The sequence below is a fragment of the Salarias fasciatus genome, chromosome 9, assembly GCF_902148845.1.
Source record: "Salarias fasciatus chromosome 9, fSalaFa1.1, whole genome shotgun sequence".
In the NCBI taxonomy this organism is placed as follows: domain Eukaryota; kingdom Metazoa; phylum Chordata; class Actinopteri; order Blenniiformes; family Blenniidae; genus Salarias; species Salarias fasciatus.
Window position 1 is genome coordinate 11093329 of NC_043753.1, and position 25031 is coordinate 11118359.

Here is a 25031-nt window from a genome sequence, read left to right on the forward strand (position 1 = left end):
GTTACACAATACCCCCTTTTCATTTCCGCTTTCCAAACAGCACACACTGAAGTGGAGTGCTCCCAAATCTAACAGCAAATACAACAAGTCTGTTATCACCCCGTTTGTGCATCGATAATGCTCCAGCATTCGGGTGGCAGATAATCTTTCCACTGATTAGTGGCGATGAATGAGGCATCTGGGCTTGGGGAAGGGGCGCATATTATAGTCTGTGAGCTGTGCATGTGAAGCCATTATGGCAGTGAGTGCTGGGTTTAGGTTTTTGGTCGCCACAAGCTTGCACCTGCAGCTTTTCAGCCCGTCTCAGTTCCGGACATGGCCATGCAATCTTGTCTATACGGCCTGCCCGTCAGACGCCATCTTTATCCAGCAGCACGCCTTTTACTACTGCCGCAGCCAAAAGAAAACACACCAGAGAAATGTGTCACGCTAGTCTGGCGTTCAAATGTCACTGCATGCATGCAGGAACATCAAGTTTATAGTCAAAATTACAAAACTCCTTCAAAAACACTCACCGCCAATGACCTCAAAAAGCCCCAAATCCCACCCACACTGGGGTGCAGGTGCATGCATGGTTGCACACCCCCAGCCCCCCCAGCCCCCCCAGCAGGCTGCCACCAGCTGCCATCTCCCCATTGACACCATAGCCTACTGACTGCAGGCAGCTAGGCTCCGGAAAATGTACAGAAACAAGGGCAAAAGCATTTAGGAGGGGAAAAAAAAGTCACACCGATGCAGCAGACATGAATATAATTACATAGACATGGTCTGTATTCAGCGGTGGAGTCGTGTGTTTGTACAGCATCGCAGCCCACCACCCCCGACCTCCCACAATGAGCCGATGAACCTTGTCAAAACACTGTCTCATCAATGAGCTGTATCATAGTCAGATGTTAGCCCATTAGCCTGCGTTACGCAATGGAAGACCAGATTAATGCTACACTAAGTGGCTTTGCGAAGCTGCCGTGAGACACAGACGAACGTGCACACAGCAGTGTTTTTCCTCATCTGTGAGCCTGTCAAGATCCATTTTTGGTCGCAGTACATTTTTCTTCAGTCCTGCTGTGTGTGAGTGCGACTTTGCGCGATAGTGTTGTGCGCTCAACAGTGATCCTTCAGGTTTAGGTCAGAAAATGTTTGGAGCCATCCATTTCCCTCCGAGTCGGCTCGAGTTTCTCGAGAGATCCCGGTAGAGACGGAGCGGAGAGAAGAAGAGAAGGGGAAGATGTGAAGGTCAGAAGGTGAAAAATACCCATCTGAGGAAAAAAAAGCAAATAGAAAGGCGGACGATCGGTATATAATGTCCTTTAACTTTCTCGGAAGGAACATGTGATGTAAGTCTGTAGGAGGACTTCCAGACACTTCCCTCGTATTTGTGTATTTTCCTTCTCCACATGTTCATGCCCTTATGTAAATCCCATTAACACTTCTCCCTTCAGCAACCCTGCCTCACTCACACTCCACGCAAGCAGCAGCGGGGGGTCAAGGAGAACAATGGCCTGTCCGCCGCTCACAGGGCATAACACTGGAATGGAGAAACCGTTTTCTCATCTCTGAGGCAAAACACAACTCTTTACATCCCAAAGGCTGCATGAACTCAGAGATCGGACTGAGCTGATCAGATAAGATTCAACAGAGGGAGAGAGGGTAATATAATTCCGCCTGATGCGGACGTACAGCTTGTCTCTGCTCACTATATCTCTGTGATCCTCAGAGAGTTGACGCACATCAGGCACTGCCGAAAACCGGGTCTTTTTGAGGGGAGTGCAGCACGTGATGGCGGCGGTACTCTCTGTCCCGATAGCATCGCACACAGGACATACTGCACCCCTGGCAGCTGATAAACATCTGGTAATTACTGACAACAATTCATTTCCTGGCTGGACATAACAGGCAGAGGAAGGCAGTGTTTCTCCTCCCGACGCTGATTAGTTTAATCAGGGAAAAGACGGACGGAGCGACGGCAGGGGTTTTCAAGTGTTTCCAGTCAGCTGAGAGAAAAAGGCAAAAAAAGGCGTTTGAAGTGAAGAAGCGACGCGGTGCCTTGTGAGAGGAGATGCCAACAATGAAGCCACTCGCTGAAGATACAGACGGGGAAGAAAAACAAGGCGCTCTGAACATGTGCGGATGTTTCACCAAGATGTCTTATCAAGTCGATATGGATCAGAATCCTCTGAAAATGAGCCGTGGTAAATAGTGCAAATTAGATACGGTTTGGATCGTCACGCAATGCTCCCAAACATTCTAAAACTGTCAGACATTCTGAAATGATCACACACTCTAAAACTCTCACACATTTTAAAAATATCAAATATGGCCTGGTGATATGGGAACAAGTCTGATGGAGATATTTTTTTTTCCATAACAGTAAAAATAAACCACTATTTTTAAATTTTTCCAGTTAATCTTAATTTGAAGATATCAGAAGGTTCATTTTCATGTAAATATTTATTTTCTGCTGAAGTTGAACGTGACATGTGACACTATACAACTATTAAAACAAATCCTGTGTCTTCTGTCGCTTCATCCAAGTCAACACTCGTCACCTTTTTTTTCCTGGGTTGCCACCTGTCCTGTTCTGTTCGGGACGTGCAGCGTGTCGGTTTGTTTTCCAGCATCCAGGGGGTTTGGGATCGATTCCCACCCATATGCAGTCAATGGTCCCCGCAGGTGGTGTTCGGGTGTGGGTGAATCGTTCAGGGCTGTTAGCTTCGCCGCTAACAGGTGACGGGATAGATTTTGGGCGATTTGTTAATGCTCGGGCGTCGCTGGGCAGTTTGCGGTCATTTCGCGATATACTGTAGAAATGGTTGTGCATCCGCAGCGTTACGCCGTCACTGCACTGTGACTGTAACAGATGAAACAGTCATAAAATTAATCAATCTAAAAAAAATCATGTTGAGCTTTCTCGTATGTGAACGTCCCTGAATGGGAGAGAAGCAGCAGCCGTCTAACAGCGATTCCACACTTTTTCCTCACTTCAAAAGGGAATCCAGGACACTTTTTAATTTTAGTGTGAGCCAACAAGAGGCATGGATCAATGAGAAATTCACAGAACAACAGGGACCAAAAGAGTGAAGAGAACAAAGAGAAAACAGCCATTTCTTTCCTGCATGACTGAAAACAAAGGCTTATCTGAGCATTCCTGCCATCACAGAAACCTCTTGCGGCATTTCCCCAGGAACCTTCCCGCACTGTCAAAACAAAACACCCGCAACACTGAAGAACAGCCACCAGCCGACAGACGGAGCGGTAACTGCGCCACGGAGACCCCCGCCTCTAGGAAAGGAAAAACAAACTCCCACACTCGTCTGAGATTTCCCCGGATCGCTACATCACTCCTCTTCCTGGAGGAGCAGATTTCGAAGCACCGATCAGCCGCGGAGGGGTCAGGGGGTCACGGGGGACTCGGTAGTGGTGGTATTCAGAGCGGGCCGCAGTTAGAAAAGGTCGCCGGCTGCTGAGTAATCCTGAGGGCTGCGGTGGACAACAGCAGCGCTGAAAAAGGGGGGCACCGATATTTAAGCCAGTGATAAAAACAGGATCGGCCTCCTTTCTATATGCGTGCCATACGTGGACCCTAAACCAATCCTGAAACGCGATCTGCCGGCTTGGAGGCGCGGGGAGCGGCGTGGAGAGAGCAAGTCCTCAGGGGACTTGTGTGTTTACCCCGGTGTGTGCACAATCTGCATTTGCTTTGGCTGCTGCCGAGCAGAGCAGGATACACAATTTAATGAAATGCACGGCGTGAGGACAGGAAGGGACGTGACTGATAATCCTGATTCACCAAAACGAAACCACGGCAGCGTTCGATTGTGAAATTTTCCAATTTCTTCTTCTGTAGGTGACTACACTACACACACAAACTTTATGGCTGAGGGCAACTGTTCCTTCTAAATTTATCAGCAGGGAAAAAAAAAAAAAAAAAAAAAAAAAGCTAGTGAGTGTGTGTCTGTGTGTCAGAGTGCAGAGCAGACCGCTGCTCAGGCTGTCTCTGTGGAAGTTACAGCTCCTCTCTTCATAAACTGATCTCCACCTCCTCTTCCCTCCCTCCAGTCTCCACTGTGTTAAGCACAGTCTGCATCCGTCATCAAGAGCGCCTAATAAAACATTAATAACACAAATACACTATAAACACACCCACTTAGCATGTCAGTTTAATAGTCTTCTGCAGTAGAAACTAGTTAATGTAGAGAGACTCTCAAGCAAGAGGAATCACTTGATCTTCTTCTTCTGCAAGTACAGGGGTACAAATCATGAGTTTCTGCATTCAAACAGACTAGAGTCGAGACAGTGAAAGATTATAACAGAACAATGGTACAAAAACAAACAGCTGTTATACCAGAGGAAATGACGGGTATATTTTTGCGGCAGAACATGTTTTCCCTGCATGACTTTTCTTTCCTCTCACATTCCAAAAACATGCATGTAAAGAACCCGCTCACACAACAATCAGCCCCGACGTCTGAAGTCATTCCGCATCGGGGTACAACTCCACAGTATCATCGGCTTTTAAATCACAGAGGATATCAGCCGGACAAAACACCCCCCGCCTCTCATAACCGGAGGTCAGAGCAGCCGCACAAAGGTTGGGATGGATCAACGACTCAGTGACAAGCAGCGGCGTCATCGATCATTTAAACGGCCGCGTTGCCAAGCTACGTGGGGACGGCGACGGATTGTTAGCGGCGTCGATAACCTGCAGCGGCAACAGAACCAGAACAAAATGTGCTTCAGGGGTAGTTAACTTCCAGTTGATCCTCCTCTATGAATCGTCATTCGGCTGTACGGCGGGGACCTCATCCTCACCAACGAGCCACCTTCACACAAAATGAAGTGGCTCCTCAAGTGAAGGGCATAGACAAACCATCGCCATAGTAACAGCAGGAATGGTATGCTGTAAATCTGCAAGAGCAGAACCAGAAAAAGGGGCCAAAAAAAGTATGTGAAAATGTGCACAAGGTGGCTATTTCAAGAGTTTGACTTTTATACTACAATCACCGACTGAAATCTAACCAACCAAACAAACTGCACACTGGCTTCACTATGTTTTTTTTTTTCCCCCCTCCGGTGAAGAAGGTGAAGTTACAACGCCGTATGTGTTACATTACCATAGCAATGTGAGGCCTGAGCTGGGAAATGGGGTGACGGGTCAGAAGCTATGCACCACTGGGTATATGCATAAATACACAAAGATAACGCCCTGACAAAAGGGAGGGAAGTACTTTCCCTGTCTCTCTCTCTCTCTTTCTATCTCTATCTCTCCAAGGACACGAGAAGAACCCCTCAACGTAAACCGCACTGTCCTATAAAAGACAGCCACTCCTCCCCTCTGAGCCACTGCTAATTGAGATGGGGTTTAAAAAAAAAAAAAAAGGCAAGGCAGGGCGAGTTTGAGGGAAACCTCCTGCAGATATGGGTAGCCTACATTTTGACTCAATTAATTTGGGGGACTCTTGAAAATGGGATTGATGATGTGGAGGTGAAAACACAGAATACTGTGTAGAACAGTTTCTCTTTGTGCCCGACAACACTCCAGCTAACATAAAAAGCAAGATACTATATGAAAACCCGGCATTGTCTGGACTCTGAAAGATAAAACTGGCTGAAAGGACACGGACGACATAACTGAGGCAAGTTACCATGGTTATCTATGTATCTAAAACACAAATCAAGGACATTTTTGCCTACTTATCTGCTCCCTCGCGTGGCAGAGTTTCCCCTAAACATCACTGTGTAGGTATAAAACAGATTACCCATATGCGAGTGATCTGAAAATAAGCCATCAAGGTCATCGGCTCAAGTGATGGAAATCTTCACAAAGGGACACCTCGAACGGTGGCGACTCGGTGAGCTCTCCGAGGCCCGATGCGCTTGCCAAGGCGAGGGCAGAGCGAGGCGCTGTAGGAGCATGTTTTCCCCTTGTTTTTGTGGACGGTTCAATAGCTGTGCTGCATTGGCTCCCCGTGACGCAGGGATCTGATCGATACCGGGTCTCGGGGGCAGCGGAGCAGCAAGTGAGAGGACTCGAAAGCATGCATGTGCTCCACGGGATGTGTAATGTTGTGATGAGAGGCCAGTGTCAGGCCAGGCCGACGCCGTGCACCGATTCATGAGTCCGTGTGTTTCCCCTCAGGCAAAACACAAAAATTGAACTAACAGCTGTTAAGTAAGTGAACCTGTGCACACCATTTGCACATTAAAATCCCCACATCACTGAGAAATGTGGATTGTTTTGGGTAAACACAGAATAATGACCACACTAATTGAAATTACTTGCGGCGCTTCATAAAGGTCAGTAGGACAGTGACCATCTGCGAGAGATATTACACCAGATTGAGGGGTCCCCCCATGTTCCAATAATCCACCCACAGTGTGCAGACTGACAGAGGGATTACTTCTGCAATTACCATGTTCTTCATAAGCTATGTACAGTATGTGGTGTGCATGTCCACCAATCAGTCTCGGTAAACCCATTAGGACAGTAAAGCCTATGCAGAGCAGATTAATCACAAGATAATTGTCAAGAAATGTCACATCAAAGCCAGACTTTGAAAATATGAGAAAAGAACTGTAACAAAGCTCGTCTTTATCTGGCTGAACACAAAAGCACGTTTCCTTATTGCTACCAGATTTCTGTGAGGACACAGCAGTATTATTCACACACACACACACACGGACAGTACCGGCCCATTAATCATAAGCAACCCAGTTCTGCTCCTCGCCACACACTCGTCTCTCATGTGCCTCTGGCCCGAGGTTGACTTTGCAGTCTCTGTATTTACCTCAGTATGGTGCAGAGGTTGCATGCCGGGGAGATTAAATCAAAAGGACACAGGGCTGGGGGATGAACACTCTGGGTACATGCTCCAGCACGCACGCTCTTTCCCTCTTAGTAAGTATCAGCAGGATTCAACCAGTCAAAAGTTATTGTTACTATTTCTTTTATTTAAGTATCAAAATACAAACAGCCAATCTTTTTCTCGTGGAATGAAATCAGCTGGGATAATTGACACTAACTGTATTAGAAACTGCTGACTGCGTAACCCAAGAGCTCCACATTCTCCAGACACACAGCAGAACTGCGTATCCAGTTTCGTGAAACGAGAGTCTGTCATCTGTAGCTGTTTGAACAAATCAAACAAATATGTGAAACCACCTGATTGTTTTTAATGTTCAAACAGTTTGTTCACTTTTTGCAAATGTCAATCAAAACAAGGGAAAATAGAAGGAACTGAATGATCATCTGACTTCAGCGCTACAAAACACTGCTCCAAGATGGCTTACCTAAATAGAGTGAAGCGTTCTCTTTCTTCACGTTGTCGTCCAGGTAGGTAGGCCCCAGGGTGTAGATTGGCGTTGACCCCATGCCCACCAGTATCTGGGCACATATGAATAGCGCCACGTACAAGTTGTGCTCATTGCCCTCCTGGTCGCGGGGGCAGGACGCCACATCGAGCAGGTCGCGCCCGCTGCCGTTGCCGCTCTGACAGAGGCCTTCGTGGCCAGCCGAGGAGTTCATCTCCTGGATCTGGTAGGGTGGCGAGATGAAGTGGGGCAGGGAAAACAACGCCGCCCCAACGGCTATAACAACACCGCCGACAGCCAGCCAGCGCGGCCTCTGACCTCTGCCGCCAAAGTACGAGATAAAGACCACCACCAGCAAGCTGCCAATGTCAAAGCAGCTGACCAGCAGGCCAGACTCGGAGCTGCGCAGGCTGTAGCGCTTCTCGATGGTGGTGATGACACTGCTCAGGTAGCCCGAAACCATCAGGGACTGGATGAAGGTCAGGTAGCACATGCAGAACAAGAAGCAGCGCGAGTCGCTCAGGATGACCCGGACGTACTTCCTGGCTGGGATGTGGATAAGGCGAGTGAGGGAGAAACCGAGCATCTTCGATCCGGCGGGCCGGTGACCCTCCACAGGCAGAGAGCTGCTGAGCCCCACCATGCTGGAGACCGACGGGGAGAAGTCTGTCCTGGAGGAGGGCGACTCTGCCTGGCTGGAGTCCGGTGTTTTGGGCTGGAGCTCGTGCCTCTCCTCCACCGCCACGCAGGTGTGGGTGGTGTCCACCAGCTGCGGCTCGGCCGCCTTGCCATCCTGCTGACAGGGCCCGTTCAGGATGGGTAAACTCTTCGACTTGAAGCAGCTCTCCGAGTCCAAGTACTGGTCCTGGAGCTCGCGGATCTCCAGAGACTCGGACAGGTCGCTCCCGGTTTCCTCATTGTCTGACGGGGTCATGGCGACACCGGGGTCGCGGCTTCTGGCGGTGCTGACAGGTCAGTCAGTAACTAGTACAGCATGAGGGCACCATGGAGGAAAGACTGCCCTGCCAGAAGCACGGAGGCAGACTGAGCCCCTTTAGTTATGTGCATGTTTGATTCCACATTTTCATTTCTAGTAGTAAAGCTCCGCCACTAGTAACACTAACAACAGTATCTCAACTGATTACTGAATAACATCACCTTCTGAAACTGAACATTAGAGATGATCTATGATTATGAGCAGAAGTTACTTGAAAGATGAGCGCATACTTAATTTAAAAAAGATTTTTTTCTAATATTTAAACATTTAGGATCCCATCGTGATCCTCCTTTATGGCTCTTTGTTAGACAGAAACCTTCCTTTAAAGGTTTTTCCTTTGTCCCATTGCTGTGCAGCATCCTGGGGGGAAAAGAAGACAAAAACAGGAAAGAAAACATGAGCAATTTTCTAAAATTTTCCAAGTAGACTCATTTATTTAACTATTTATAAACCAACCCTCTCTGTCACCCCTGTCATCCTGATGGCACAGGGTGTCTGCACTTTATCTAACAGATCGGAATATAATCGCTTAACTACAGCACAATACAGGGGAATATTTCACTCTGACGAAAAACAAAAAAACACAAATAAAGAACACCAGATTGTCGCAGATTAAATAAAGCCAGCTTTCCTTTGTCAAAACGAGAAAAATACCCCGAGAACAAAAGAGCACGCTGTCCACAAATGTCTCAGTCATGACTTTACAAAGAGATAAAAGCCCGATTCAACAATACACGCGACTGAAATTAAGAGCGAATAATCCGGTCTCGACAGTAAAAACAGAAAATATATAATTGCGAGAAGTTGTATGAAAGGCTGGAGGTAGCGGAGGGCTGTAATACTCACACAGGACTGAGGGAGGTAGCCTGTTGTTCTCCGCGGAGCGGCCACACACTGAATGAAATCTGTCTGATGCGGATGGCTGCTGCTGCTGTGGAGGTGCGTTCATGGGCCGTCGGAGAGTGCAGGATCGGTACTGTCAATGAGTCTCGCTACACAGTCAGTTTATGAAATTAAATTAAAATCAATTCATTTATAAGTCTCCGAGTCTTTTTTTTATTTTTGTGACAAGTTAATAAAACAAATAAATTAGTATAAGTGAAATATGACCTGCATGTCTCAAAACAGCATGACAAAAACACAAACGGACAACGCTCCCTGAACGCAACAAACCAAGAGGTGAATTGTTTTTCAGCTCTGGTTACACCGGGATTTGTAGTTTTATTCTAACACCTAACTACCACCCGCTTTTCACCTGATTCAAACAGACATAACTGCTTGAGTCGCAGTAATATTTTAAGATATGAACTATGTTGGGTGGTTGTCGTAATGCTCCTCTATTCGCTCTTCCATCTTATTAGCTCACATTACACATACATTGTGACTACGTTTCCCAGCATGCCTTTCGGCCCATATGGCGTCTCCGTGGACAGCTGGAACCCTCGCTGACATCGCAGTGATTGACTGGCTGCAGGCTCGTAAAAAATATTGGCTCTGAGCCCGGTGATCTCCCTGATGCAATAAATTGCAAAAACCAAAAAGAGAGAGAGAAGAAGAAGAAGAAGCGGTTTTTTTTCTCCTTAGGACAATACCGCTGCTCTGGTATTGATTGCAGCAGAGCTTCAGGACAATGAAGCTAAAATATTTTGGAGAAATATTTGGATGATATCAATACAATAACAAAGTAAATCAGAAGCATAAGATAGGGTGTTAATATTGGAGAATATTAATTCAACAGTGAAGCAATGAAACTAGGATAAAGACCGAGTTTACAAAATCTAAGCTTCATTGCCCACGTTTTACAAATATGTGTGCACACTAAACAGGTCCAGCAAATATAAATACATATAAAGAAAACAGGAGAAACAGTTTATGCTTACGTTCAATGCATATATACTGGCAAATAAGGTACATTTTCATGGTGATTGTAAAATCGTTTCCTCTGTTAATTTGCTTTTTTTCAAATTAAACTTGATGTCCATTCTCACAATAACGTTATCATTTTTTAACATACAAAGTCAAATTATTTATGCAATCATATGTTTATGTTGTTTCTGCTATTCTGCAACTTTGACTGGTAGAGATGATCAAATATTGTGAAAAATATAGTCTTTTGGTTTACGCAGAAACTATAATAGGAATATCATACCATTTGCTATAAATAAACATACATTTGTTTTTATGTGTGTATATAATTTCGAGAATAAACACTTGATTTTTTTTTGTGATGTATTGCAACATATGAAAGAACAATATCCCTGAACCAACACAGCATTTGGCATTTTCTCTGCAATGTGAGTGCTTCTGCAGTCCAGAATGACTACCTTTCAGTGGTCAATCAGGAGGATCAATGAGTGGTATCAGGGACCATCAGAGGCTTTTGTCACCCCTGTTCAAGAGGTTTTTTTCTCTTTTTTTTCCAAATCTCTGGCTATCAGCACACAGCAGGCAAATCAATACCTGCAAGCACCATGAATACACAGCAGCACTGCAGGACGTGAGGGAATTGTTTAGCATTTAATGGTATTATGTCATTCTTGCAATGCCACAGCGGCACATCGTCATTTATATTCATTTAGTGGTAACAGAGCTGGAAGAGAAGACTGAAAATATTCAACCCACCTGCAGGTCAGGTGTCTGCAATCTGATGGCATGTGGCTCTTGTGTCTTTTTTTTTTTCTTTTTTCCTTTTACAGACCATGATTCACTCTTATCTCACAGTTCAGGGTGAAAAATGTTTCTTAGATCAAATAAAAATAAGTTTGTCAACTAAAATATGCCTCACATCAAAGTGAGACATTCACTGCATTTCATTGCAGGTGAAAAATGTTGAGCTCTGATCGGGATCACCTTAACCATGAAATTGAATCCAAATAAAGAATATATGAAGGCAAACGTGGACAGATGTTTTTGCTTTCACTGCAGCTGGTTTACTGTGGTCATGTTTGGCATGTGGAGAGAAAACATCCTACAACCAAAATGCTTGAAAGTCAATGAAAACATCTAAAATGGAGAAAATTCGTCAAGCTGACTATGCTGTCTAAAACGGCAAAAAAAAGTAAAACTGCTGAAAATTGATGAAAATATGAAGTAATACAGCAACAACAAAAAACACAAAATGGTTGATTGATCTAAAATGGTCTAAATGACAACAAAGAAATGTTAAAAACTAAAATTAAAATGAATCAAAACTTGAATATAGCTGAAAAAAACGACTGAAGAACTGAAAAACAGATCATAACAACTCCAAAAGTCAAAAATAGTTAAAGGACATAAAACACCTGAAATTTCCTAAAGGCCATGAAAACTGAAAAAAGCTATAAAAACAGTGAAAACAAGTCAGTAATCCACATTCCTATATGTGAACTGATGAGAGGAAACCACCTGTTGCAGCATAAATCAACTTAAACCAGAACTGACAGGCTCATATTGTCATTTTTTTCAGTAACGTGAGAGAAGAGTGTTGCAAAGAGAGAGGAGAGTTGCAAAGAGTGTAAGTTATTGTAATAAAAACACTATTATGTGCTTAACTAATTAAAAATATACATAACAACCATGTGTTAATAAATGAATGCATAATGACTGAATATGTTTCGCATAACAATAATTCATCAGTACTGTTAGGATTGCACATGGTTTATAGAAACTGCTTGTAAAAGACAAATCCTCCGATTTAGAGAGAACTGCAAAGTTTTACTGTTAGCCCAGGGACATTTCCTTCACCCGTGACCTTTCTAAAAACCTGAGAGAGTATGGAGACTTCACAGATGACAGCAGCAGCCTTTTCCAAAGGTTAATATGGCCACGGCTATTCAGAAATACTTTTAATGGAGCTCAGTGCTGTTTTAGAGAAATTTCTCCTGTGGCAGCAGGGAAAAACAAGCGTCTCTTTTTGGTGCAGAGAAACAGAGAATTTCCCAGGCGAAAGAGGAAATTACAAACGAAGCAGAATGAGTCTGCATTGTTCAAAGAGGATCCACCACAAAGAACTCCTTTATATCTCTGTTTCCCACAATCAATGGAGGATGTTATTGCTGTATTGCATTTCTCATAAAAACGCTCCGTCTCTCATTGGAATGATGATAGATCTGCTTAGATGGGGGTAAGAAATCAAACCTATTTAAATGCATGGCATTGTTTCTTGGTGGAATATTGATTTGTGAAACTGCCAATACTAATATTGATAAGTGTACTGTTAGTGGAGAAGATTCAATACTTAATGGAAAAGTGTTAAATTATTCCTCCAATTACTTCAGACATGCAGTTGTAGAGCCTCTGCTTTATGTACTTTGAACAGTATAAATGGAGTGATGATCCCTCAGAGGAGGGAAATACAATACCACCCTCTAGTGCATGATCTTCAGCAATGGCGCCAGAATCTGAGGCTGCATGTTGTGTTTGGGAATGACCGCTAGATGGCGCTTCAGCCTCAGGATGATCAGCATCAAGCAGACAGGAGAGTTGACAGGAAAGTAGTGTAACAAATCACTTACTGTACTATATACATCCAAAATACTCTGTATATGAAGCCATTCTTCATCGAAATTAGCTTTATGTGACAATTTGTTTTATCGAACTTGTTTGGAGTCACTTGAAGATTTACAGTTCAAAACTTTTCAATGAAAAGCTTTAACACAGTTTTTATCTTCCTTCCTGATATGAATCGTCCTTGATGAGAACTTCTGTAATTTCTATTCCCCTTCATTAGTGTGTGTATAAATGTTCTTGTGCTTTTGTTTCAGGGAGTGTAATCCCATTAGCATAATCCTGCTTTTAATTACCCTAAAGATAATTAAAAGAAGAACTTTTCAAAGATGTACCTTCCAATTTTTTTTTTTATTATGATTTATTTTTAGAATGCAGGAGAAAAAGTGGGAAAAAGGTTGCTGGCACTCCTCATAAACATTTCTGGAGTTTCTAAAGGGAGGCCTACTTCTAAAACCTCTTTAAAAACCACTTATGTGAGGATCCTGAGAGGAAGACGTCAGAAAGTCACATATTACTTTTAGGTAAAGTTATATCAAAGTGATTAAAATGAAACTAAACTTATTTTGGTTTCATTATGTAGATTTTGTAGATTTTTAACACTATTGGTCATTTTTAAATGATGCAAAAATAACACTGCACTACATAACTTCACATCATGCTTGCTCCATATAGAAATGATTAAAATGTCTCATTCCGTCACCATGATCTCAGCCTGGCCTTGGTTCGTCCCCCGCTTCCCCATCATGCACTCTTCCTGTTAACCGTCCCAACTTTATTGACATTACAGGAACGGCTAATGAAGCGCTGTCTGTTTCTCAGCTCGGCCCGTCTGCCTGTGAAGCTATTAAAGGAAATAATGCACAAACTCACACAAGCGTGTGTAAATATGCTTAACAACGACGTCCCTCCCCCCTCCAAACATCCACATGCACACGTTGCACCTTTTTACTGTCTGTAGCCTTGAATATCATGTCCGCCGTGCGGCATACGGGAAAATGTAATAATGGCAGGTGAGGAGGTGTGTGTATCTGTGACTGGAAGTCAGGAGTGACGGGAGAAATTACCGGACCCGTGAGAAAATGTGTTACCAGTTTTACTTATTCACTAAACGTCTCCAAACAGTTCTTATTTGCGTTCCGCTTATGAAAACGGCGTCCTCCAGTTGTTCCTGGCTGTTTTGTGGCTTCATCAGCTAATGGCTTCACTCCGGCACTCAGAGACAGAGGAGGACTCTCTGGTTGAACTGTAAACCCTCTGTGGTCCCGTTCCGCCGCATTCTGCTCCTTTCAAATCAGCCGTCCTCTTTGTGCTGCTTTTATTTTAAAAAAAGTCGGCATTCTGGCGTTGTGGACACACTCCCGGGTCTGTAGCTGGGGCTACTGCCCAAATTAGTTTAAGCATTCAGAGGGGATTGTAGTTGGTGACTTTGGGGCGCGGGGAGCAGCTGATGCATATGAATAAGGCCAGCAGATCAGGACAGAAGGGTAGTGTAGTAATTGTGTTTTAAAAAAAAAAAAAAAAAGTGCAAGGACCCCTTAAATAAAGACCCCCGTGTCAGCCTGCGGAGGCCCCCTCACTGTGCCGAGCAATCCCAGCAGATTGGGCCCCATGCTTATGTTAAAGCGCCCCCTCCCGCTCCTCGCTCTCCTCCCCCCAAGCCAGCCCGGCCTCAGGCCAATCAGGTAAGCGCAGGTCATCCAGTCAGCGGCTTCCACCCAGGTTCCTCCATGACAAAAACCCTCCCGAATGTCCCTTTTCTAGTAAATCATGAGGACATTAACAAATACAGTGTGTGCTTTGTTAAGAGAAACAGCAAAAACAACCCTCTTCCCAGCAGAGATCTCCAGCACTGATAACACGCAGCAGATAATCACACTGCGATGGAAAAGATCCGTCACCTGCTGAGCCAAACTGATAAAGTCAGGTTTTAAAAAGTTAAATGGGAGAAAACTTAAACCTAAGAATCACAAGAAAAGAGTATGTCACATGAAAGCAAAGATATGAATGAAGGCTGCAGGCGGTTATTAATTAAGTTATTTTGATATTTCTGCAACAAAAAGCAGCAGCTGATCTCTCCAAAAGGAAATCATGGTGAAGAGTCAATGAATGTTTAAGTGTGAAAACAAAAGAGAACCTCAGCAAATGACCAAGACCAAGTTTACAGTAAACAGTGGGTTTATAATCCCCTCTGAAACATATGGAAACAGCTCCCTTTCTAAACAATCCCTCCAGGGCCGCATCTCCCGCCAAGCACATCCACGACACTCTCAACAAGCTGAAGGAGGAACTGCCGAACATTTCATATTCATGAGACACGCATACCTCCATATAAAAGGAATAATTACTCATTAAAGGCTTAAGTTACTACTAACTGGAGTGTGTGTGCCAGTGTGTGTGTTTGTGTGTGTGTGTGTGTGTGTGTCAGGCCCTCAGGCTGCGGTCATCATCTTCAGCCACCCGAGAGAGAAGAGTTCCTGCTTTATCTTCTGTTAGAGGAGGGAGGGCCGCCTCCTGAGCCGACCGCTTTATGCTGTAATAAACATCCAAACCAGGATCAATAACACGAAACTTCAGGATTTAGTATGGATTCAGTATTTAGAATGAAAATTGTCCAAATTATGCCTTTATCAACTGTCTGACCAGTAACATCTCAGATTGACACATTAATCTATTTACTATTTAGAAGATAATAAAAGTAAAGCAACAAATGACAGCAAGATTTTTGATAGATAGATAGATAGATAGATAGATAGATAGATAGATAGATAGATAGATAGATAGATAGATAGAAGGACAGCTGTTGCGTCTTTAATAATCTTTAGAGAAATGGATACTTGTCTTCCTCTGACCTCGGGTGGGTCCTCAAAATCTCTCCTCTATTGTCTCTCTCTCTCTTGCACTCACTCACACACACACACACACACCACACACACTCTCACACACACACACACAGGTACGTGTGCCTTCTTAACCCCCGAGGAGCCTCCTTCTGCTCGGCTCATCCCACTAATTACCTCCCAGCCATACTGTAAACGGGCCACTCCTGGTAATCACCCCGGCTGGGAGGAAGGCCGGATAGCAGCACACACACACACAGAGGCAGGCCGGGATGGATCGGGGATGAAAGGAATGGCAGGATTTCAATGAAACTGATTAACTGCAGCCAAAAAGCCTCAGTCTGACCGTTCGGAAAGTTTTGGTGACATCTCCCATGATGCAAGTGGTGGCTGCAGATCAATCCCTCTGCCCTGCGTGTCTCTGCTTAACGCCGCTGGGGGAATGCATCTGGTCTGGGTGCTCGTGCATGCGTGTCGCTCTTCTTCAGAGAGATGCGGTTGAAACTTTGGAGAATTTTTAGCCCCGTTATTGAGAGAAATGGAAGTCAGCTGGCTCTGAGCGTGTGTGGCCTCGGAGTTTTCTCAGTCTTCATGTGAAACAAATTTGTGGGTTTGTGTGAGTACTAAGACACTCGGAGAGAACCATGTCCCAGAATGGACTGGCATCTCACTCTCTGTGTGGTTTATGAAGTTTTAGATGACACCAGAGAGATTTGCTTTTTTTAATATGCAAAACTGGAGAAAATACATGCATTTGGAACAAATAACCTGGAAATACAGTACTTTTGAAATTGAAAAAAGAAATATAAAGGAAGAAGTTTACAAATAATAACTAATGGAAAAGGGATGGGTTTAAATAAATATATATCTTCCTTTTAAGTTTTCAACTCTTTTAAAGTGATTTGTCACTCAATATGCATGAATATACAAAGTTATTTCTCCACTCCTAAAATGCAAAACAACACATTCTAAGCATTATAAGTGCTTTCATGACATAAAGTCTAACATTAACAGGAATATTGTTTATTGTCTGTGTGAACTACACCTGCAATGTGTGAAAGTTTCACTGTTTCAATTAAATCAGAGCAAAAATGTTTAATTTGATGTTTCAAAAAACTTAAATGACAAACTTTACACTCACCAGCCAAAACATTATTCATACCTTGTTAGAGGCTAGACTCTATTTTGCGATCACCATCGTTGGAGACACAGTTAATCTGAATCTTCCCCACAACTTTCTCAGCCAATTAATTTCCTGGAGACAGTCTGGATAAACATTATTCCAGGTCACATGGAGATTTGAAGCCAAAAAAGTAGACTCAAGAAAAATCAATCAGCTGCTGCTTTTTTTCTTCTTCTTTTAATTCTTTAGGAAGATCTGGCAGAGCTCAGAAGCAGCAGGCCTCTATGTCTTGTTCTTCATCTCCTTTCTTGATTTTTCTAATCTCCTCTTACAGTCATCGGGTTCTTGAAACACAGCTGCTAATAGAGCAATGCCCTCTGCCCCCCGGCCCACACTTCTGGACACACACACACACACACAATGCAGCGGTGTTTGGACTGTAATTACTTCAACAGTGTCTTTGTCTGGGCCATAATCCGTGGGATCTCATTGTTGGTCATACGTGCCTGCTCCTTCATTACTGCCAATGCTCACCCCCCTCCTCCTCCTCCTCCTCCTCCTTGTCCCTGAAAACACCCCCTAACCCCTCCAAAAGCCTGTCTCCCTTTCACCCCACACACAGGAGAAGTGTGCTGTGCCACAAAGGGACTAAACAGAGGCACAATTAGCCGTGTGACGGTGAGCCCCAGCATGGGGCAGGAAGCATGCCGCACAATGGGACCAACTTTTATACGACGCTTTAATGCAAACACCGGCGTGTGCTGCCTCGTGCCTCCACCGCCGCTCTCCTCGCAGGCCTTTGTGACGGAGAAACCTTTTATTTCGTTTACTGGTTACCCATTAATTGGGGAGGCAAGGTGCTGCTATTGAGACGCCGCGGACGGCGTTGCGCAAGATGGACGAATGAAGAAATAATCAGTGGGCCAAGCCTTTTAATTGAATCCCGTGCAAGTCATTGGGAGATTGCCCTGTCAATGATTATATGGGGATCAATACAGTGAGGGCAACTGTTGTCGTGGACGGGATGAGCACCCGCTGGTTTTTACAGGAAAGTGCATTAAGAGCGCAGCCTGAGGTTTTGAAAGCTTAAGCAAGTCCAGTTTCCTTTCAGGACTAGAAAAACAGGGAAACCACAACTTGGATGACGGAGAGTTTCAATACAGGAAGAAGCAACAGAAAGAAAAACGAGAACTTCACAAACTCAGTAAAACACACAGATCATGTCCTGCTCCGCTCCTCAACAGGTCTGCACTGCTTCTCTGCACTGCAGAGCCGCATCAATGATCAAACAACCCTTCCACGGCTGTTCCCCATCGATCAGGTGATCCGTCCAGCTATCAGATGAGCTAACAGATCCATGAAGGTCTCCTGCTGTAATTAAGTTGTTCTGTGGGAGAGTGCCAGCGCTCCAGCTGGAGTGAATCTGTTTACATGTGCCAAAGGTATGCTCCGGTACAGTGTGTGTGTGTGTGTGTGTGTGTGTGTGTGTGTGTGTGTGTGTGTGTGTGCGTGTCGTACAGTGTCAACCCAAATGGGAAATGTTCTCCCTGCGCTAATTATGAGTTGTAAAGGAGGCAGTGATTGTGGTTGATGGTTTGCGTCCCAGAGGAGGATCAGTATTCAGTCCGCCCACTGCAACGTCTGATTAGCGAGATCGAGGCTGGTTTGGATCTGGACGCTCCAGCAATTAATTCAAAAACATCAGCAGATCAGTCTATATGTGAATATGTTACTCAAACACACACGAGTCAAACATGAAATGATAAAATGTGAAAGGGGACAGCAACAAGTGACAAATACTGTGAGGAGAAAAGTGTGTGTGGTGTGTGGTGTGTGGTGTGTGTGTCGCCCATGCATTCATGCCCACCTGTGACACTAATCGTACCTGTCAGCTTCTCACCGCAGGCTCCTGCTCTCCGTCCTCGCTCCTCACAGTGGAGAGTTTTGCACCGAGCGTGATTCAGGCTGCAGGACAGCAACAGTCACAATTAATGGACACTTAGCGTGGGCACCGAACTCATTAGGCGTGTTTTCTTTTTGTAGCACTCAGAGATGATGGAAGAATCTAATGGTCAGGTTTAGGGCTAATGGGGCACAGGGGGATGGGAACACCTGAGTGACCTCAGCTGCTTCTATACAGACATTAAAGATGTTTTGGCGGCGTGCACGTTTTTGTTTTTTTTTGTTTTTTTAGTGTGTTTGACTTAATCAGTTAATTTCAAAGTCTGCTGAATTCAACTACAATGGATCCACTGCAGCTGTGCTCCAGTCAGCACAAGCTCCGATTTTTATAAGAAACATAACAAACAGAACAGAAACTCCCAACATGCACACAACAAATTATAATAATTAACTCATAAATTCATAATAGTAAGCAATAATTCTATTTATAGGCACAGACTGTGATTCTGTGGCGAAAGTGCTGTGATTCAAAATGTGCTTGTTTAATGACAAAGTTGACAAAACTTACAGACCCTCATCTTTTAAAACAGCTGTGAAAACCTGTTCGCCTGTTTGAAGCTGCAGTCGTTTGAAAGTTCCCTAAAAGCTGCAGGCCTGTTTGAGTGACCTGACCTCACAGAGCAGCTCCGGTTTGTTTAAGTCCCTCGGAGATACGTGTGTGGCGAGAGCGAGGCTCCACATCTCAGCCTCTAAATCAGAGCGTGCAGGCCATTAGAGTTTCTCCTCCTCTGGATCCGGGCAGGACTGATGGCTTTTGTTTGCGCCGGAGCGTCATCACTCACGGCCGCCGCCGTAAATCTGGCCGGCCTCAGCAACCTGCCCACAAGAGGAAAAAAAAAAACAAACAAATGAGATCATCCTTTTGGCCTCCTGTTGCCGCGGTGAAATATTGAAGCTGTTGATGATGATAATAGTGCTTATTGGTGCTTTCCTTCACTGTGTGCGCCATTAAGGGGGGAGGCGGCCGCGCTGTTCTTCGACGTGTGTGTTCGTGCTCCTGCTGGATGAGCCGGGATGGATGGGCTGTCCTCAGGTTACTGTTTGGATCGCCTCTCTGATTGTATTTCAGCTGTTGATTAACTAAGGCCAGATTAATGCGAGCGCTATAAACAGCGAGGGAAAGACTGATGACTGCGACTGTGTTGTTCCTCAGACACTGTCTTTATAAATCGGGGCTTTATAAATGGCGCACTCAGGTTCTCTATCTCTTTTCGAGGCGAACCCTGTAGACCCCTGCTCTCCTCTCTGCTCGTCTCCACGTTCCCTCTTCCTTTAATTACTGTCTTCATGCTTGACAGGCACTGATGACTTGATTAAGCCTGCCGTGTGCAGTTCCAGTCTCTACCCTGCTGATGAATGAGTCTAAAGCTTATTAACTTACTCGTTCTGATCAATAAGCCGCTGGGCCTGAACACTGCAAGGACAGAGGGGGGAAACTGCTCCGCCGCTCCTCGCCATGCTGACAGCCGGGATGAAATCAACACACATGATTAGCGTGTGTAACCAATGGCTCTACTGTCCTGAGAGGGGAGTGCAGGTGAACTGATTTCCCAAACTTCAGGGGGCTTCAGGGGGCTTCCTCACATCACTCTGTTAACTCAATCATAGTGAAATTATACATTTTGGGAAATTTGAATGAAGGATCAAATGAGGGTTGCCCAAGTTTTGATATTCAGATGATTTTCGGTATCAAATGTTTTGCTCTTTGCAGATGATGTTGTCCTTTTTGTTGCTGAGTGTGAAGGAACCAGATCTCCAGTAATGAAATACAAACTAAAAGCAGAGCTGCTTCTCCTCCTCAGGCACATGATCAGGATTCCCCTGCATCACCTCCCATTAGACATCTACTGATCTGAAGCAGGCCTCAAGGCTGGCCACAGATCTAATGAAGAGATTATTATATTTTCTGGATTATAAGCCAAGCTGTTGCATGGGTTGCAGCTGTCAAAAATTCTCATGAAGAGATAAAAAAACCTCTGCCAATCAAATTTAGTCTTGATGATGGTTTTACAGTGGTACTGTAGCAGCACTCCATTAGTGTTTGGAGTACCAAACAGATGAGCTGGGGGAGGTTTTGGGGGACACGGATGCCGGGACTTCTTTGTCCGAATGTTACCAATGGTACTCTCATATATAGGCAGATTGAGCTCTAAGTGTTTGCATGACTCTGTTTTTAAGATTTATATATATATATATATATATATATATATATATATATATATATATATACATATATATATATATATATATATATATATATATATATATGTATATATATATATATATATATATATATATATATATATATATATATATATATAGATATGCATGTAATGGAAACATTTGCTTGCAATTATTTAAAAAACAGACAATTGTTCTCTGTTAATCACAAATCACCAGTTTTTTCAGTAATTCACAGGACATCAAACTGTACAAACAACAGGATTTGAAAGTACTAAGAGTCAAAGACTTCTTAAATTTGACATTATCATCTCATAAATGTGTTGAAAAACCTGATAAAAACCCCATTCCAAGTAGTTTCCCTGCATGGTCAGTCTCCATTTGGTCCTTCATTCTGCGATTTTCCACAGTATCCATGAAGCAGTGAGCCTGTCGGCTGCACAGTGGTTCAAGCTAACATGTTAATCAGTAATCTCTGCAATAACCGGTTATAGCTGAGGATGGTGCCACATGTCTGTCTGCACCTCTGCACCAAGGGAGGAAAAAAAAAGCTTTCCTTTCTCCAGATTCTGATATTGATATTTTTTTGTGCTGATGAGACAATCTTTAATGGCGAAAAAAAAGTGCTGTTATCGATGTTTTGTGGTTAATGACACAGAACCAAAGCCCACACGCAGACAGGACGGCTGAAAGGTGTTTGATTCATTTTTCATGTCCAGAAAACACAAGCTTCCTGTGGCGGAGGAGACGCGGATCATGTGATATCCCCTCATACGCCGTCAAGTCTGACAACCATCTCTGGTTTTGTCGCTGTGCTTAATGAACAGGACTTTGTAATGTAAGTGAAGCCTGTTCGCTGTCAGCCGAGCGGTGCAGGGCGGCCCGTATTGACCTCTGTCTCCCCTCTGCTGTGTTTGGATTATGTGTGAGGGTGTGAGCAGGACGGTCTTCTGGGAAGAAGCCCTTTAAGATGATGTGAGCGCCATTAATGTGGCTGCAGGCCGGCTCCATTTCAGAAGCATTGATCGGCTGCTGGAGCTTGTAAGGGCGGAGAGCCGAGCACGAGCCCGGGAGAAGGTGAAGGGGTCTTAAATGATGGGGTGCTAAGGATAAATGACACAATGTCCTCTTGTCTGCTTGTGTCACAGAACAGTCTGGCTAAAACACAACAATTTCTTTGGTTAAAACTCAAAATACTGGCAAACTAATATCATAATGCCACATTTTATTTATAGAGTGCTTTTATACTTCTATAGGGTAATAGATGAAAGAGTCAGTCAAAGCCAGTTTCAAGTCATTTACACATGATAAATATGTTGAAAAGCATTTTTGACTGAAAAGAAAAATCCACTTATTTTGCAATTTACAGATTTAAATAACATCCCCAAGTTCTGCTATGTAATGCAATAAACACTCAAAAATAAGCACCTTAAATATGATCAAATCAAAGTATTGAACATAGTAAATAATATTTTGGTCAAAAAATGTTTCTGGTATTTGATAAGATGAGAAAAAAATCTTTGCTTTAAGAAAACGCAGGTCATATCTGCTGAATAGTTTTCAAACTTTCCAGTTTAATTCAATAGGTGATGAAGAATGTTGTAGATTATTGTAATTGTTGGATGAACTTAAGGGAACCCACGCGCAGAGTTCTGTTTCCATTTGTTTCAGCAGAAAACCCATCAACATCGGAAAAGAAATCCTTAATTGATGGGAATTCTTGCAGAGCTCTGCAGTTTCCTCCTGATGAATGCACATTATCAGAGATATAGACAAACTCCTATCAGCCATTTTGTTCTGCTGCTTCTATTTCCTCCATCAATAAGAGCGTCGTCAATAATGTAGTCTGGGATGTATAGTTTGCACAAAGTGAGGGCTCTTCACTGTATACTTAGTTAAAATGACACAAAAAGTCATTATGGAGTGGCGTTATTGAAAATGGGAAGAGGCATAATGGGTAATGCTTCAGTAAAAACTGACTACAGAAGCAGCGATGATTGCCACCACTAATTAATTGCCCTGGTCTTACCAGATGAATCAATGACCATCAGAAGATTGTCCGTGGCCGAAATGAATCTCATGTGTTGGAGATTGTTAAAAAAGTATAAACAGATCAATGGAGCTCCACTTTATAGGTTCAGATATAGCTTAGGTCTCCGTTCTGACTGATGCTGGAGTGTGTGTGTGTGTGTGTGCGTGTGTGCGTGTGTGTGTGGGGCCTCTGGTCCGCCTGGAAACCAGAGCCGTAACACAAGCCCATTTAGCATATGGCATTTTTACCACGGAGAGGTAAACACAGTGGGGAGGCCGGGAGAATAGTAAAACACACTCTTCTCCATCCAGATCTCCCTGTGGACCCACACAGGGTGGACACACACACAGAGGACACGGTCCAATGACAGGCCGAGGTCATTTTACACAAAGAACTGCACTTTTCCTTTGTGTCTTATCTTAGATTTTTGTGTCTTTCTTTGAACTTTGGTTTAAACTGTACAGTGTACACGCTTTAATGGAAATCAGTTTTCGACTTAAAGTTTTCTTACCTACAACTTTTCCGTCTCTTGCGCTGTGGCTGGAGGTGCATTTAAACCTGTCACAACACTGGGGGATGTTGATATCAGCTGTCAGACCTTAAACCCTAATGGGGCTCTTTAAAAGTGACAATCTTAACAGATCAATGCGCCCCGTCGGATTCAGATTACAAAGGAGCGTCGATGGCCACACGTGAAGGATGGGGAAAACAACACGAGCCGGGGAGCGTCCCACAAACTCCCCAAAGACACGCTCTGAAGGCTCACTGCCGCAGCCTGAGAGGACGAAGGGTGCCTAAGGAAACGTCCTTGAGAGAGACTTCTCCAGCAAAAGTCCTAAAAGGATGCAGAAGGGCGGTGGCGATGGGGTGTTAAGGACTTAGATGCCGGGAAGCAGCACTAAGGTGGCGCTAGGCTAGAGAGGCCATAAAGGCCTGTTAGGGTACATTAGGTGCAGGAGAGGGTCATAAGGCTTCATGAATGTTTCAGCAGGATGGGGGCATTCGTCTTCCAGCTCTACTGTCAAAAAGCCATCATGACTCAGAGCTGGGGGAGGGGGGGGGCTGCGGCTCCCCGTCCCCGACGCAAACAGACAATGCTCACGCGTGCACGACACGCACACACACACACACACACACACACACACACACACACACACACACACACACACACACACACACCCAACGGCAGCACATGCACTCTCTCCGCGCTGTGGTGGTGCGCTGAGTGCCTGCCCGATCCTTCATCTCCATCACTGTCAGAGCAGTTTCTGTTGAATCATTGCCTCCCGTCCGCCGGACGAGCAGCTTTAAGACTTTAAAGCCTCGCGCGCGCCGATGTTTGGCACCGTCGCGACGCATCAGGTGCTTAAACAGTCATCCCGGCCTCCAGACTGCCGCTAACGTCCACACCCTTCGGGGCCCTTCAGTCCCCTTTGACCTGGCAGACCTTTGGGAAGCGGCCCGGGGTCACGGTCAACATGGACTAACTACATAACCCTCTGAAAGAGCAAAGGAGGGAGGAAGAGATTTACTTGAACATCATCCTTGGTGCGTAATCATTTCTGGGCATATGTGCACAGAATTTCTTGCCGTTGAATCTACCGGTGCACACGGTTTGCAGGGAAGCAGTGCAGCGAGAGGCTGAGGAAATCAATCACTGGCCGTCCTGTGACTGTGCATCCTCCTGGAGGAAGAGATGAAGAGCACAGGAAAAGAGAGCTTATTAGCTAATCCACTGCCGGAGAGCGGAGATCGCCCACTTCTTTCACTTTGCTTCGAAATATAGGCGCAAACAAGCAGCAAAAGGCATCAAAATGTATCAAATAGTTTGCATCAGGAAACACCCGACACTGGTCCCAGTCAGACAGTAGCAGTGAGGAAGCAAACCGTTCTCCGCTCAGCGTCTCCCCCTCTCTTCATCCGAGTGGACAGCTTAGTGAGGATTAACAAGACTAACAGCAAACATCTTCAGAGGCAGGGAGGGAGGTCACCTTGTCCGTGCATGGATGTGCACGTGGCAGGAGTACAGTGTCCATATGTTGTAAATCCTTCCCTGAGGAGGAACACATGCAGTCCTTTGTTTACTCTGAAAATGGACACGCT

At 44.5% G+C, this 25031-nt stretch overlaps 1 protein-coding gene across 1 annotated transcript in view; it reads right to left on the bottom strand.

Annotated features, from left to right (window-relative positions):
* Window positions 1–9230, bottom strand: part of slco5a1 (solute carrier organic anion transporter family member 5A1) — a 37009-nt gene extending 27779 nt beyond the window's left edge. Inside the window, exons 1-2 of the mRNA XM_030099399.1 lie at window positions 9152–9230; window positions 7288–8665 (exon numbers count right to left, since the gene is read on the bottom strand). Coding sequence (XP_029955259.1) covers window positions 7288–8242 — 955 coding nt within the window. The 5' untranslated portion in view covers window positions 8243–8665; window positions 9152–9230. The remainder of the gene's footprint in view (window positions 1–7287; window positions 8666–9151) is intronic.
* Between the last annotated feature and the right edge of the window lie 15801 nt (window positions 9231–25031).